General features: G+C 36.0%; 1 protein-coding gene across 7 annotated transcripts in view; it reads left to right on the forward strand.

The window, feature by feature from the left end:
- Positions 1–16,954, forward strand: part of FER (FER tyrosine kinase) — a 474,202-nt gene that overhangs the window by 236,142 nt on the left and 221,106 nt on the right. For all 7 annotated transcript variants that reach the window (XM_067731395.1, XM_067731398.1, XM_067731396.1 and 4 more), the window contains one exon: positions 7,611–7,733. In XM_067731395.1, coding sequence (XP_067587496.1) covers positions 7,611–7,733 — 123 coding nt within the window. The remainder of the gene's footprint in view (positions 1–7,610; positions 7,734–16,954) is intronic.

A 16,954-nucleotide genomic window follows, 5' to 3' on the forward strand; every position in this document is an offset into this window, starting at 1 on the left:
TATCCTGCTACTTTACCAAATTCATTGATTAGCTCTAGTAGTTTTCTGGTAGCATCTTTAGGGTTCTGTATGTATAGTATCATGTCATCTGCAAAGAGTGACAGCTTTACTTCTTCTTTTCCGATTTGGATTCCTTTTATTTCCTTTTCTTCTCTGATTGCTGTGGCTAAAACTTCCAAAACTATGTTGAATAAGAGTGGTGAGAGTGGGCAACCTTGTCTTGTTCCTGATCTTAGTGGAAATGCTTTCAGTTTTTCACCATTGAGGACGATGTTGGCTGTGGGTTTGTCATATATGGCCTTTATTATGTTGAGGAAAGTTCCCTCTATGCCTACTTTCTGCAGGGTTTTTATCATAAATGGGTGTTGAATTTTGTCAAAAGCTTTCTCTGCATCTATTGAGATGATCATATGGTTTTTCTCCTTCAATTTGTTAATATGGTGTATCACGTTGATTGATTGGCGTATATTGAAGAATCCTTGCATTCCTGGAATAAACCCCACTTGATCATGGTGTATGATCCGTTCAATGTGCTGTTGGATTCTGTTTGCTAGTATTTTGTTGAGGATCTTTGCATCTATGTTCATCAGTGATATTGGCCTGTAGTTTTCTTTCTTTGTGACATCCTTGTCTGGTTTTGGTATCAGGGTGATGGTGGCCTCGTAGAATGAGTTGGGGAGTGTTCCTCCCTCTGCTATATTTTGGAAGAGTCTGAGAAGGATAGGTGATAGCTCTTCTCTAAATGTTTGATAGAATTCGCCTGTGAAGCCATCTGGTCCTGGGCTTTTGCTTGTTGGAAGATTTTTAATCACAGTTTCAATTTCAGTGCTTGTGATTGGTCTGTTCATATTTTCTATTTCTTCCTGATTCAGTCTTGGCAGGTTGTGCCTTTCTAAGAATTTGTCCATTTCTTCCAGGTTGTCCATTTTATTGGCATAGAGTTGCTTGTAGTAATCTCTCATGATCTTTTGTATTTCTGCAGTGTCAGTCGTTACTTCTCCGTTTTCATTTCTAATTCTGTTGATTTGAGTCTTCTCCCTTTTTTTCTTGATGAGTCTGGCTAATGGTTTATCAATTTTGTTTATCCTTTCAAAGAGCCAGCTTTTAGTTTTATTGATCTTTGCTATCGTTTCCTTCATTTCTTTTTCATTTATTTCTGATTTTTATGATTTCTTTCCTCCTGCTAACTTTGGGGTTTTTTTGTTCTTCTTTCTCTAATTGCTTTAGGTGCAAGGTTAGGTTGTTTATTCGAGATGTTTCCTGTTTCTTAAGGTAAGATTGTATTGCTATAAACTTCCCTCTTAGAACTGCTTTTGCTGCATCCCATAGATTTTGAGTCGTCGTGTCTCCATTGTCATTTGTTTCTAGGTATTTTTTGATTTCCCCTTTGATTTCTTCAGTGATCACTTCGTTATTAAGTAATGTATTGTTTAGCCTCCATGTGTTTGTATTTTTTACAGATCTTCTCCTGTGATTGATATCGAGTCTCATAGCGTTGTGGTCGGAAAAGATACTTGATACAATTTCAATTTTCTTAAATTTACCAAGGCTTGATTTGTGACCCAAGATATGATCTATCCTGGAGAATGTTCCATGAGCACTTGAGAAAAATGTGTATTCTGTTGTTTTTGGATGGAATGTCCTATAAATATCAATTAACTCCATCTCATTTAATGTATCATTTAAAGCTTGTGTTTCCTTATTTATTTTCATTTTGGATGATCTGTCCATTGGTGAAAGTGGGGTGTTAAAGTCCCCTACTATGAATGTGTTACTGTCGATTTCCCCTTTTATGGTTGTCAGTATTTGCCTTATGTATTGAGGTGCACCTATGTTGGGTGCATAAATATTTACAATTGTTATATCTTCCTCTTGGATCGATCCCTTGATCATTATGTAGTGTCCTTCTTTGTCTCTTCTAATAGTCTTTGTTTTAAAGTCTATTTTGTCTGATATGAGAATTGCTACTCCAGCTTTCTTTTGGTTTCCATTTGCATGAAATACCTTTTTCCATCCCCTTACTTTCAGTCTGTATGTGTCTCTAGGTCTGAAGTGGGTCCCTTGTAGACAGCAAATATATGGGTCTTGTTTTTGTATCCATTCAGCCAATCTGTGTCTTTTGGTGGGAGCATTTAGTCCATTTACATTTAAGGTAATTATCGATATGTGTGTTCCCATTCCCATTTTCTTAATTGTTTTGGGTTTGTTATTGTAGGTCTTTTCCTTCATTTGTGTTTCTTGCCTAGGGAAGTTCCTTTAGCAGTTGTTGTAGAGCTGGTTTGGTGGTGCTGAACTCTCTCAGCTTTTGCTTGTCTCTAAAGGTTTTAATTTCTCCATCAAATCTGAATGAGATCCTTGCTGGGTAGAGTAATCTTGGTTGCAGGTTTTTCTCCTTCAACACTTTCAATATGTCCTGCCACTCCCTTCTGGCTTGCAGAGTTTCTGCTGAAAGATCAGCTGTTAACCTTATGGGGATTCCCTTGTGTGTTATTTGTTGTTTTTCCCTTGCTGCTTTTAATATGTTTTCTTTGTATTTAATTTTTGACAGTTTGATTAATATGTGTCTTGGCGTATTTCTCCTTGGATTTATCCTGTATGGGACTCTCTGTGCTTCCTGGACTTGATTAACTATTTCCTTTCCCATATTAGGGAAGTTTTCAACTATAATCTCTTCAAATATTTTCTCAGTCCCTTTCTTTTTCTCTTCTTCTTCTGGAACCCCTATAATTCGAATGTTGGTACGTTTAATGTTGTCCCAGAGGTCTCTGAGACTGTCCTCAGTTCTTTTCATTCTTTTTTCTTTATTCTGTTCTGCAGTAGTTATTTCCACTATTTTATCTTCCAGGTCACTTATCCGTTCTTCTGCCTCAGTTATTCTGCTATTGATCCCATCTAGAGTACTTTTAATTTCATTTATTGTGTTGTTCATCGTTGCTTGTTTCATCTTTAGTTCTTCTAGGTCCTTGTTAACTGATTCTTGCATTTTGTCCATTCTATCTCCAAGATTTCGGATCAACCTTACTATCATTATTCTGAATTCTTTTTCAGGTAGACTGCCTATTTCCTCTTCATTTGTTAGGTCTGATGGGTTTTTATCTTGCTCCTTCATCTGCGGTGTGTTTTTCTGTCTTTTCATTTTGCTTATCTTACTGTGTTTGGGGTCTCCTTTTTTGCAGGCTGAAGGTTCGTAGTTCCTGTTGTTTTTTGTGTCTGTCCCCAGTGGCTAAGGTTGGTTCAGTGGGTTGTGTAGGCTTCCTGGTGGAGGGTACTAGTGCCTGTGTTCTGGTGGATGAGGCTAGATCTTGTCTTTCTGGTGGGCAGGTCCACGTCTGGTGGTGTGTTTTGGGGTGTCTGTAGACTTATTATGATTTTGGGCCGCCTCTCTGCTAATGGGTGGGGTTGTGTTCCTGTCTTGCTAGTTGTTTGGCATAGGATGTCCAGCACTGTAGCTTGCTGGTCGTTGAGTGAAGCTGGGTGCTGGCGTTGAGATGGAGATCTCGCGGAAATTTTTGCTGTTTGATATTATGTGCAGCTGGAAGGTCTCTTGTGGATCAGTGTCCTGAAGTTGGCTCTCCCACCTCAGAGGCACAGCACTGACTCCTGGCTGCAGCACCAAGAGCCTTTCATCCACAGGGCTCCTTAATTTGGGATGATTGGTTGTCTATTCAGGTATTCCACAGATGCAGGGTATATCAAGTTGATTGTGGAGCTTTAATCCGCTGCTTCTGAGGCTGCTGGAAGAGATTTCCCTTTCTCTTCTTTGTTCTCACAGCTCCCAGGGGCTCAGCTTTGGATTTAGCCCCGCCTGTGCGTGTAGGTCGCCGGAGGGCATCTGTTCTTTGCTCAGACAGGACGGGGTTAAAGGAGCCGCTGATTCGGAGGCTCTGGCTCACTCAGGCCCGGGGGGAAGGGAGGGGCACGGAGTGTGGGGCGGGCCTGCGGCGGCAGAGGCCGGCGAGACGTTGCAGCCTGAGGCGCGCCTGTGCGTTCTCCCGGGGGAGTTGTCCCTGGATCCTGGGACCCTGGCAGTGGCGGGCTGCACAGGCTCCCCGGAAGGGCGCGTGGCTAGTGACCTGTGTTCGCACACAGGCCTCCCGGTGGCGGCAGCAGCGGCCCTAGCGTCTCATGTCTGTCTCTGGGCTCCGCACTTTTAGCCGCGGCTCGCGCCCGTCCCTGGAGCTCTCTCAAGCAGCGTTCTTAATCCCCTCTCCTCGTGCACCAAGAAACAAAGAGGGACGTAAAAGTCTCTTGCCTCTTCGGCAGTTCCAGACTTCTCCCCGGACTCTCTCCCGGCCAGCCGCGGTGCACTAACGCCCTGCAGGCTGTGTTCACGCCGCCAACCTCAGTCCTCTCCCGGCGCTCCGACAAAAGCCGGAGCCTCAGCTCCCAGTCCCGCCCGCCCCGGCGGGCGAGCAGACAAGCCTCTCGGCTGGCGAGTTCCGGTCGGCCCGATCCTCTGCGCTGGAATCTGTCCGCTTTGCCCTCCGCACCCCTGTTGCTGTGCTCTCCTCCGCGGCTCCCAAGCTCCCCCACTCCGCCTCCCGAAGCCTCCACCCGCGAAGGGGCTTCCTAGTGTGTGGACACTTTTCCTCCTTCACAGCTCTCTCCCGCTGGTGCAGGACCCGTCCCTATCCTTTTGTCTCTGTTTAGTTTTTTCTTTTGCCCTACCCACGTACGTGGGGGGTTTCTTGCCTTTTGGGAGGTCTGAGGTCTTCTGCCAGCGTTCAGTAGATGCTCTGTAGGAGTTGTTCCACGCGTAGATGTATTTCTGGTGTATCTGTGGGGAGGAACGTGATCTCCGCGTCTTACTCTTCCGCCATCTTCTGCTCCATCTCTCATTACTTACTTTTTATTAAACATTCTACAGGGGCATCTTGAGTTTGTGTGAGTGTGTGAACTTTCCAGTATTCATTTCTATGTTAAGTTGTCTTACTTTAACTTTATAGTCATTTTATATGCATTGCATTTCATTTATTTCACACACTTTTATTTATCCAGGCAATATATGCCAGGCACTGTTCTTGACCAGAGGGATACTCAGATGAACAAAACAAAGATAAAAATTTATCATCTCATGAGCTTATATTCTAGAGGAGGAGATAGGCAATAAACAAGATACATAAGTAAAATATATGTGATGTTAGATAGTGATAAATTCTAAGGAGAAAAATTTAGTAAGGAAAAGGAGGTAAGAAGTTTAGTTGGGGTGAGAAAATGGATATTGGATGGCCTGAGTAGACCTCACTGAAAAGGTGACATTTGATGAAAGACTAGAAGGAAGTAAGGGAGCCATTACCCAAACGGCCATCCAAGGAACTATTTTCAAGCAGCAAGTGTAAACTCCCTGAGGAGGGAATATGTGTAGTGTGTTTATAAAACAAGAAGAAAATGAGTGTGGCTGGAGGGGACTGAGGGGGGATGGGGGATTTGGTAAGAGATGAGGTGACAGAGATGATAGAGGACAGATTAGAGGGCCCTAACGACCATGGTAAAGACTTAGGCTTTTATTCTGAGGGAGGTAAAAATTTTGTGCGAAATAATGGAATGGTCTAACAGGATTTCCTGGCTCTTTACTAAGAGACTGAAGAAAGACAGAGGGAGAAACTGTGTGTGTGTGTGTGTATGTGTGTTTGTGTATGTATATACACACATACATATATACACACACACACACACATATACTTCATTGAGGAATAATAAGCAAATATAATTGTATATATGTAAAGTGTACAACATGATGATTTGGTACACATTGTAGAATGATTGCCAAGATCAAGGTAATTAACACAACCATCATCCCACGTAATTAACTCTTTTTTTGTGTGTGTGTGGGAATGTTTAATATCTACTCTCAGGAACTTTCAAGTATACAAGACCATATATTTGGTTCAGATATTACTGTTATTATTACGTGTTACACATCTGTAACATTTTACCTTTCTTCATGTCTTATTTTCATATAAGAATGCCTTCTAGGATATTTGGTTATTTACAGATAATCATTATTCCTTGAGAACATGTAATTTACACTTTTAAGTGTCCTTTGAAAATGTTTCTTATCATATATCCAGATTTGGAATTATTTTTGTAATCCAAGGTTGTTTATTTGTATGATGACTTAATAATTGAGTGTGTACTGTATACTAAGCAGTGATTTGCATGTTTATACTTGTTCAGGCCTCACACTTTTTGTGTGAGGACGTCCAAATATTATTTCTGTTTTGAAATAAACTGAGGCATTGAGAGAAATTGCTCAGTGCATTGCACATCTAGTAATAGACTACTGTCCTTAGTGTGAAATATTCTTAAATATCTTTACTAATATATCATAGCAGGTCTGGCTGTTGTATGCAACAGTTCTTTAGTCAGTTTATTAACAACTGCCTTGAATTGACCCTTAACACAAACTGCCTTGAGTTGAACTATATAGTTAAGTGTTAAAATAAGCTAATGCATGTTTGTTCCTCACTTGATGAAATGAAAATATTCATTTACAAAGCTGTATATAAATTAGATTCTGATAAATTGAATCTAATTTTATATTATGGAAAAGGAAGTTCGTGTTTTTTTATCCTTTAACTGGGAAAATAATCTTCCAGTAATGTAAATAGTATCCAAATTTAGAGAGTTTTGAAATTTCTTATTTCTTAGCATAGAGTTTTCTTAAAATGGAGCATGTTTGTATCTGTATTTGTACACATCACCCGTATATATACAGGTGAATACTTTGTGAACAATCAAATGGAAGCCTTTATTACATCACACTGTATTGTAACACTTTTTGCATTGAAAAACAGGCCCAATAAGATATTTTTTTCTTTGCTAAACTTATTGCCATCAATTCATCCCTATGATTACTGACCTACATGCCTGTTTGAAATATGAAGACAGAGAAAAGGGGTCTTGACAGAGTTTGGCAAAATGTTGCTAACTTGATGTTTTGAAATCAAAAAGTGCTACGATTTGACTATGCTGATATATGCAGTTTTGTGTCTGCAGCATTTTATTTCTTTATCAAATATAAGTGAATGTGAATGACTGTGTGGTTTTGGTGAAAGAATAATACATGAATAACCCCAGTGTAGAAAAACCAATCAATACTGTATTGATAAAAGGGAAATAAATGATCATCAGAGGTATCCTTAAAATACTTATTATTATATTGGATATACTTCCTCAACCTTTTGACATTATTTTTTATCTTGAAAATTTTATCAAATGGAACATATAAGCAAACATATATACACATATTTCTTGTTCCTTAACTTAAATGTATCCCATGCTTTATTTCCTTTGGTTATTATTTTAGCAAAATGCATTCCAGGTCTGTAAGTTTTTCTTTTTCGTCTTTTTTGTTTTTTAGTAATCTGAATTATATTTAGTCATTATGAAAATTAATTTCTTGATGCAAAGGTAAATTTTTTTAGCATGTTGGAATTTTTTTATTTTTACCATCGTAACCATTTTTAAGTGTATAATAGTTCAGTAGTGTTCAGTATCTTCACATTGTTGTGCAATAATAGTTTTTCTTAAATGGAACTTTATTGATGAACATAATGTTGCTGAAGCAATGTCTTCATATTTATTCTACTTTATTGTCCTTTCTCCAGAACATGTATCGTTTTGAAGGCACTGGGTTTTCAAATATCCCTCAACTTATAGACCATCACTATACAACAAAACAGGTCATCACTAAGAAATCAGGTGTAGTTCTGCTGAATCCTATTCCTAAGGTAGGTGCATATATTCACCTTTTTTTTTTGAGACTGCTTTGTGAGTTATTCCCCACAGTAAATAAAGTTCTTAGATTATTTATAGAAGTTTGGAAACAATTATAGTCAAAACATGGAATTTCCTTGGTTTTATTAAGATGGGAGATGGGTTACCTTTTTATTCAGTGTTTGCAAATGGCCTGTTTTTTTTCTTTTTCCTTCCCAGTTTTTCTTGAAAGACTGGAGGCCTTCCTTCACACTATAAGGTTCAGACTTTAAAGGCTCAGTTTATAAAAGATTCTGAGATGTAGAAGTCAAAGAAAATGTCCAGCAATCAAGAGTAAATTAGAATTTCAATTTTGGGTGTTAAGGTTACAATATATTATAAGACACTGGAATTTTTTAAAACTACACTACTCTTCACAAAGCCAGTAAATCATAACTTCACTATGTACAACCAGGTAGCTGGGCGAGAGATTGTTCTAGGTCATTTTTACCTCTAAGATAGAACAGATTGCTTTCATGAGCTTTAAGAGATTTGCGAGGTAGGGAATGGGTATGAGGCAGGTTTGTGTTTTTAAGGTAAAACCTGTGGAGCCTGGCCTGGGAGGAACAATGGAGCTGGCTTAACTTCTGAGCACTTTTAATGTTCCAGGAATTGGGTTGGGGTCAACAAAAGTCCCTTTCCTTTGGGGGCCGTCTCATGTGAAGAACAGTGTAGAAATAGGAAAGTCATAAAACCTGGTAGGTTAATATTTGCTGACTTGAGGTTTACATATCTAGGGATGACTTTTAATATGAAGCAAGTGTTATTCCCAAGAATGCTAGTATATAATCCAAATTCACCTAAAATTTAAAAAACTTTTAAAACTTAATAAACAATTGTTATATTTCCCTTTGTTAGTCTGGAACATAGTGTCTATAGTTGTACTTGTATTATATTAGTCAGTCTTTATTGAGGGGCTGAGTTTTAACATTCTGCTCACAGAAGATTTTAACAGTCAGTTGCTAAATATTAATTCTGTGGCTAAGGAATTGTCCTTCTTGCATAATTTTCTAGAATTCTGAGATGGGCTCATTCTTTGTTCATATTTTTCCAGTCACTTTTTTTTACGTCTAATTGCAAAAAAACCCTATAAAAATTCTCCTTTAGTCTGGAACAGGTTGTCATATTTTAACTCTAGTAAAAAAAAAAAAAAAAAGTTCTATTAATGTTTTCTCTTTCATCAACGAATAACTGCTGTTGTTTTACAGAATTCTAAGAGTTCTTTTTTTTTAGTTAAGGTCATCTATTCTCGTGGCTTCATTTACTATTAATACATCAGTGACTTGCAAATTTATATTTCCAGCTCAGATATATATCTTTCCCACATCTAAAAATTTTCTACTTTTCACCTAAAACTGAGTTTATCACTTTTAAGTATAAAATTTGTTCTTCCTTTTTAATAAGTGGTACCACCAAATACCTAGCTGCTCAAACCATAAATCTGGGGGTCCTTTGACATCTCTTCACCACTGCCCTTCCTCCAGCACTTTAAGTGACAGGAGTTTTGTATACTTAATTGTACATGTGAAAGTTTGAACTCAATTCCAGTATATCCCAATATGAAGTAAAGTTCACTGCAGTGAAGATACTTTTTAACCGCGTTAGGTTAATGAGATACACCTGAGTTTTCAGAGATAGTGACGTCTCATTTCACAAGCCAACCTAATATTTACATTGTCTCCTTGCTTAGCCAGGTCTAAACTGAGAGATCAAAGCCATAAAAGAGGCACATAAAAATGCTCATCTGGGCTTGGGTAGGAGCATATAATTGCAAATAAAGCTATATCCCTCATAATATAAAATTGTCCATGAAATGAGCTTAGATAAATGGAGTAGATTCTCTGGACTGTTACATAGCCAATTATTCTCTTTCTCCCAAACCCCCAGCACTGGCTGTGGAGCTGAATATCCCATCATTTTATAGCACTATCTATGAAAATAACTAAACTGAAAGCTATAGAAGATTAAGGGGCTACATATGATTGTTTTATGAGGTAGAAATTCTAAGTTAATCTAGCTATTAACCTGATCTAAAGTACTGATATTTGAAATATGCAAGTAATTATCTCAGTGTGTGGTAAATATTGGTATGCATTTGATTTAAAGAATCATATCACTCTTTTAAAAGAAAATCACAAAGCAGAGGTTATGAAAGTAGATAATTTTCAATTATGAGTGGAGAACAAATTGATATGGATTTTTTTTATGGTGGTATTATCTGTTATGTATCTTCCTTTGGGAAGTGTTTGTACTCTTATAACTGGAATCTCTTTCTTGATTTAATTTGTGTAAGAAGTTAATGTCTTTGACCATATAATGTGCTGTAAAACATCTAATTTCCATCTTGCCAGACTTCAGTTTTAGCCTACATAAAGAATGCTATTTTGGTCTCAATATAATTTCTGTTTATAGTAACTTACTTCTCTCTTTCCATTTATTTCTCTCTTACCCATGAGAATGTATGTATAACATCATATGACTAACTAGAGGACACAGTGGCCAAGGGAGTCTCTTTCTTATCTCCAGAGGTACAGGAAACTACGCAATCTAAATTAGAGAAAGTATTTAACTTTCTCATGATAATAAAGCTAATGAGTGCCCTACCCACTCATGCCCACCCTCCACTGGCTGATTTCTCCTACACTACCTCCCAAAGCCTGTGTAAAGATATGGGAGTGAAGGTCATGTTGTACACGGGTTTTTGATCACTCATAATCATCATCTTTATAATTAGGAAACACTTTGGGATGCACAGGGCCTGTTCTTTATTTAGTTTAGTCTCTGTTCAAATGTCATTTCATCAGAGAGGCCTTTTCTGACTACCATGTGTGAAATAACACCTTACCTCCTTATGTTCCCCTCTTCTTAATTTCTCTTTGTTATGGTTATGTTTACCTGACATTATATTGTATTATGTATTTTTAGTTGTCTGTCTTCCCCCAAGAGAAATGTAAGTTCCATAACAGCCAGAATTACATTTAATAATCAGTGCAACTATATCTGCAGTACCTAGAACAGTGCTAGCCCCTAGTAGGTGTTCAGTAAATATTTTCTGAAGAATTTAATTTACTGACCAATTCCTAGAAGCCAGGTACTTCCAAGCTTTTTATATGCATTAACTGTATATATTCCTATGAAGTAAGTATTGTTATTAACCCCATTCAATTATAAATCAGGAACTGAAGCTTAAATGGTAAATGACTTGCACAAGATAACACAACTCTTAAGAGGCAGAGCTGGGATTCGAGCCCGTGTTCTTAACCATTATCTGTCTAGATTGTAGAGTCTAGATTTTAGACTTTAGAGAAAAAAGTGTTTATTTTAAGGAACATGGATGCGGGTTTAAGGGAAAAGAAGTGTCTTTGATTCCATAAAATGTCAAATTGAAAAAGTCTTTAACATAGCAAAATATAGGTCTCTGTAAAAGGTAAATTATTAAACAGTAATATCAGGTGACAGAGCTGGGATTTTAGGTAAAATATAGGACTTTGTAAGATATAGGTAAGGAAGACATCTAGTTCAACTTTAACATTTAAATGTTGCCTTGAAAGTTTGTTAAGTTTAATATTTCTTCAGATTTAGCTGTTTAAAACATTTTTTTCTTTCTGAATGGAAGTTAAAGTTCATGATTAAATTCAGGCAAGTTAGGAGTGAGTTGCTAAGTTGAACCTTAGACAAATGACTTGCCTGCCGGCTTAAATCAATTAATTGTGGCTTTTTGATCAGAATTTGGTATAGCATGCCAGAATATTAGAAACAGATTTTTGCGAGGAGAGTAAATCTTTCTGTGACTGAAACTAACTTGTCATAAGGTTCCTGATAACAGCATTCTTGATCAAACACATGCAAACAAAGAACAGTTTATGAGAGGAGAGCTTGAAGTTTCAGATCACTTAAAGACTATTCATTTTACTTTATACTTGAGTAATATAGTTACTTCTTCCAGTACTTACCAGATGACTTGTTTTTTATAAAAGGATGTAACTCAGGAAAAGTCAAATTTTCTCTGTGGATTTTGGAAACTGTAAAATACCTTATACTTTCCTGTTTAAAAACTTTTTTTACAGGACAAATAGAACAGAAGGCAAATTTGGAAGACTTTAAATTGTGAAGGAAGAAAAAAATACATTTATTGAGTATATAGTCTGTTGATAACACTCCACTTCTATTATTATTATTATTTTTTGTTTGCGGTACGCGGGCCTCTCACTGTTGTGGCCTCTCCCGTTGCGGAGCACAGGCTCCGGACGCGCAGGCTCAGCGGCCATGGCTCACGGGCCCAGCCGCTCCGCGGCATGTGGGATCTTCCCGGACTGGGGCACGAACCCATGTCCCCTGCATCGGCAGGTGGACTCTCAACCACTGCGCCACCAGGGAAGCCCCCACTTCTATTATTTTAAAAATATTTTCAACAACTGTGAACTGAGTAGTATTATTATCCCCATTATTAGGTGAGGAAACTCGGAGGTTGTAATGAACCTAAGCCACATTTCTCGTAAATTTCAGAGTCGTGACCTGAAAATGATTCTGTTCTGTTCATCATCTTTTTACTACAACCTCAGCTAGCATAAATTTTAATCTATAGTCTTAGTAACATCAGTAGTTCAAGAACAATTGTTTTCTGTATTTCAGTATTCTAGCAGTATGTAACAGTGAACATGACAGTTATGATCCCATCCCATAAACTTAGTCTAACAAGAACTATAATAGCATGTTGTGCTAAGGGAAATACAGAAAATACTTGAATGTTTAGCCTTCATTTAGCATAGTTTGGGAAGTCAAATTAAACTTGGATTTTAGGCTTGTTCCATTTAATAAAATAAAAGAACCTTGTTATAGCACATAAAATACATAGACTGACTTTCAGGTTTTATCTCAAACTTTACCAGCAGATAATTGTGAGGAGGAGCAATGTTGGTCTCAAAAAATTAATGGACCTTGGAGACCACTAATGTTTCTTCTTATGTGATCTCTCAAAGGTATTTCATGCTTAAGTCTTCCTCAGACTTTCTCAAATATCATAATATTTTTAGTCTGAGGAGCCAGGTTTTTTGGGAGATATGAACATTCTTCTTATCCATCCTGTAAACAGATGAAGGATGACGGGATTAGGCAGATGGTGCCCAAGTGGTTAAAAGAAAAGTCATTGGACTTTTTTAAATGCAGATTGAAAGATAGGATTTGGTATTTACAGCACAAACATTGCCTGAAGTGTATCATTTCATCATTTTAAAGTATTTACAAAATCTTCTATATATGTATGGATGCTGGGAAACATAGAAATATACAAGAAAATATATAAGAGGAACTCTGGTATGAACAGGGTTGCATAACTTAACATTATTTCCTTGTTCCTTGTTGGAGACCATAGAACAATAACAAAAGAACAACAACAACAAAATTAAAAATCTATAAACTGCATTTTTCATGAAACTAGGAACTGTATATTATCCACAGACTTAAAAGTACATGTTTAGGTAGCCAAAAGCAACTTAGATTGGGCAGAAGTTGTGTAGCACAAAGTTAAGAAAAGATGTGATCAAAGAACCAAGTTGCTGTAGATCTTACCAAGCTCCAGCAAAAATACCTGTTGAAAGGGAGGAATTTACCCTAGATTTCTATATTCCTTGCTTGCATCAATGAATGCAGGACATGTGTGGGGAAAATAAAGTTTTATATATAGCTTAAGTGATGCGGATGAAACTGCCCTTGGAGGAAAATTCAGAGCCTTAAAAGCTTAACATGGACAAAACAAAAAGAATGAAATAAACGAGTTAAGCATCCAACTCAAAAAATTAGGAGAAAAATCCACAGTTAAATAAAAGGAAAGCAGAAGAAAGAAACTAACAAAGGTAAAAGCATAAAGAAATGAATTAGAAAACGGGAAAACAAAATATGTATAATAATTGCTTTTTAAGAGATCAACAGAAAATTAAAATACTTGCTAATCTATTCATGAAAACCCATACCACAAGGGGCACATACCATAATCTCTTTAATATATATAGAACCTCTAGAAATTAATAAAATAAAGACAATCAAATAGCAAAATTGGCAATGGGCATGAGTGGATAGTTCAAAAAATAAAAATACAAATGGCTTTTAAAATATGACATGATTACATTACTCAGTAGAATAAAAGAAAATTAAGACTATAATGAGATAATTTTTTACCTATCAGATTGGCATAAACTCAGTTTAATAATTCACTTTCTTGGCAAATATGTGCAGATAAAGACCCTTAGATAATTTGGTAATGGGGTATAAATTAGAAAAACCTCTGTAGAAGGCAATGTGACAGAATCTATAAAAATTATAAAACGTATATACCTTTGACTTCTACAATAGCAATAACAATAACACTTCTACAATTTATCCTTTAGTTATATTTGTATATATATGAAGTGATATCCGTATAAGGTTATTCACTGCAGCATTGTTTGTAATATCAGGAGATTGGAAATAATTAAATGTTCATTAACAGGAGTCTAGTTACATCAATTATGGTTCCTCATCCAATGGAATACCATAAATGAGAAAGCATCTATGTACTGGTTGGAGAGAGTTCCAAGATATATTGCTAATAAAAGGAATTAGGCTAAAAAACAGAGTATATATTATGTTATCTTTTATATAAGACGTATGTGAGTATAAGATTATATGTCTGAATTTGCTTTTATATGATAAAGAAATTTTATATACTCAAACTAATAATGATGTTGATGTATAACAGGGGTTACATGTTTTGGGAGGAGGTTGAAATGGCAATAGAGGTATTAAGGGAAACTTTTTAGAGTCTAAATTTGGTATTTTTCACTTTTAAAAAACACTGTGAGTGTATTACCCCTTCAAAAGTTAAATTTAAAAAATATTTTTTTTTGGCTTAAGTGTCGTTTAAATTTTTTTTTCATTGAACGTGTTATTTTTGTAATGTTAAAAATTTTCTAAAACCATATTTTATGATAATATTTAATAGAACACTGTAAAGCAGTGTTTCTAAAGCTTTTTTTTCCACAGTGCATAGAAAGAAATTACATTTTATATTGAGACTCAGGACACACAAAATTGGAAACGTTGGTATGTATGTGTGTTTATAACTGAGACAAATTTTACAAAACAACTTTTCATGTTTCTTAATGTGATGCACTCTATTAATAATTTCTTTAAAGTCTACATCCAAAGAGTTGATTTTGTGAACCTCAGTTTGAAAAATACTTAAAGGATTTTTAAAGTAGTGATAAGTGAATTTAGAAAAGCATATGGCCTAGGAATGATTCATAGAGAAAGGTAGACTTGAAGTAGGTCTTGAGAATAGGCAGAAAGACTAGGGAAATTATTTGGGCTTATAGTAAGGAAGTAATCTAAAACTTGGGAAATTCTGAGACTTGTTTTAAGGAAGGCAAGATCAGTTCCCTTGACAGAAGAAGACGATTTAAAAGATGAGTAATCTGAAAAGTTTAGTTTAAAGCCAGATTTTTGAGAGCCTTGACTACCACGATTAGGATTTATCTATGGAAAATGCCATTTCATTGAAGGTTTATAAGCAAGGTTTACTAAGCACATCTAAAGTGTAGTTAGTGATAGCTCATACCTCACTAAATTACTGAAGCCTATCCAGCCTTTTAATTGCTTGTAGAATTTAAGGTATTTATTAGCACATTTAAAAAACAGAAAGAAATCAATTTTCATTTTACTGTGTTTCACAAAGAACTTGTGTAGCCATATCCAAATTATATTTCAGTGAATAATGTTAAAATATAAATAGAAACAAATTATCAATACCATGGAAAAATAATTGATAGTGAAAATTTAACAACAGTAAATAAAATACAAAATGCTGTTTCCTAAAGACCTATAATAATTTCCACATTGAGCTTGAAATTTAGCTGTAAGCCATTGTAGAAAAAGTGAACTATTTTCATGATTAGAGAGGAGGAAGGTTATTAATTTGTTTAAAGTGAAGTTTTACTACCAATAACTTCTAAAGGAAATTTCTCTCTTGGGATTTTAGATATAACAGTGTCCTTAACAACATTTCTGCAAAAGTTTAAGGACAGATTTCATAGGTTGTTGCTTTCAGTGTCCTTTAATAATAGCCAAGGGCATAATATTAAGTTGTATTTTATACAACTTAATGAAGAACATTCTGCATTGGAATTTTTTGTCTACTTTCAATTTTTGCTGAACAGAATAGTAAAATTCTAGGATCCAGATTTATGATCAAAATAGTAATAAAATTAGCATTAAATACAGTAAAAAGTTTAAACAGGAGATCAAAAGTTTAACCGAAAGATCACACCTATGACATTTACAAATCTCTCTCTTAATTATATACCTGAACAATTTAATATTTAGCTAAGTTTTTCACACACAGTGAAAAAACCTTAACATGGAATGAGGTTTTGTTGAAGTGTTGTTTTCATTCATATTGCCCTTATGGGAAATAAAAAGTCCACAATATGTTGCCAATAATTGAATTTTTAAATTTTATAAATTACCTTTTCTGGATAATTTAATGGAGGTTTACCATCTCTTTTACTGTCTTACTTTCCAAATCTTGAACTTAGACATTGAGAACATATTTGATGTTCTAAAAACCCCAGAGTACAATGGATTTAAGTTAGTGAGATCTGGAAAACAACATAAGTCTCTACCAACTAAAAGACGAAGGCATTCTAACAGAGTGTTCTTAATGTTGATTCTTGTATAATTCAAGCCAGGAGAGAAGTGGTCAGTAGAATAGGAGGGACACATGAGAGGTGGTAAGGGGTGAGTGAGGTGAATTGATAAGTAGAATATGGCAGAGAGAGAAGAGGGACCTGTTGCTTCCATGCTGGTTTAGTCTCATAAGTCACACAACCTCTTATGCTTATTACCACTCTCCTATCTCTGCCTCTACAGCCTGTAGCCCACAAAAACTTCTGAGGTAGAAAACCTCTGATGATGATGTGTAATTTCCATTTTATTATGGTCAACTTTAATATAGATGTTCATGGAGTATTCCATAAAAAACATCCGCTTCCTCTGGGCTCACATCTAACTTTGCAGTAATTAGGGTACTTACTTTATTGTCTGCTGTTATTGTTCATTTTGTAGTTTGACATCCCCATTCGATAAGCTCCTTGAGAGCAAGAAGAATAGTTTTACTCATTTTTTATGTATCTCACGGTGTATAATGCGTAATTCACTAAATATC

The sequence above is a fragment of the Pseudorca crassidens genome, chromosome 3 (genome assembly GCF_039906515.1).
Source record: "Pseudorca crassidens isolate mPseCra1 chromosome 3, mPseCra1.hap1, whole genome shotgun sequence".
Classification (NCBI taxonomy): Eukaryota; Metazoa; Chordata; class Mammalia; order Artiodactyla; family Delphinidae; genus Pseudorca; species Pseudorca crassidens.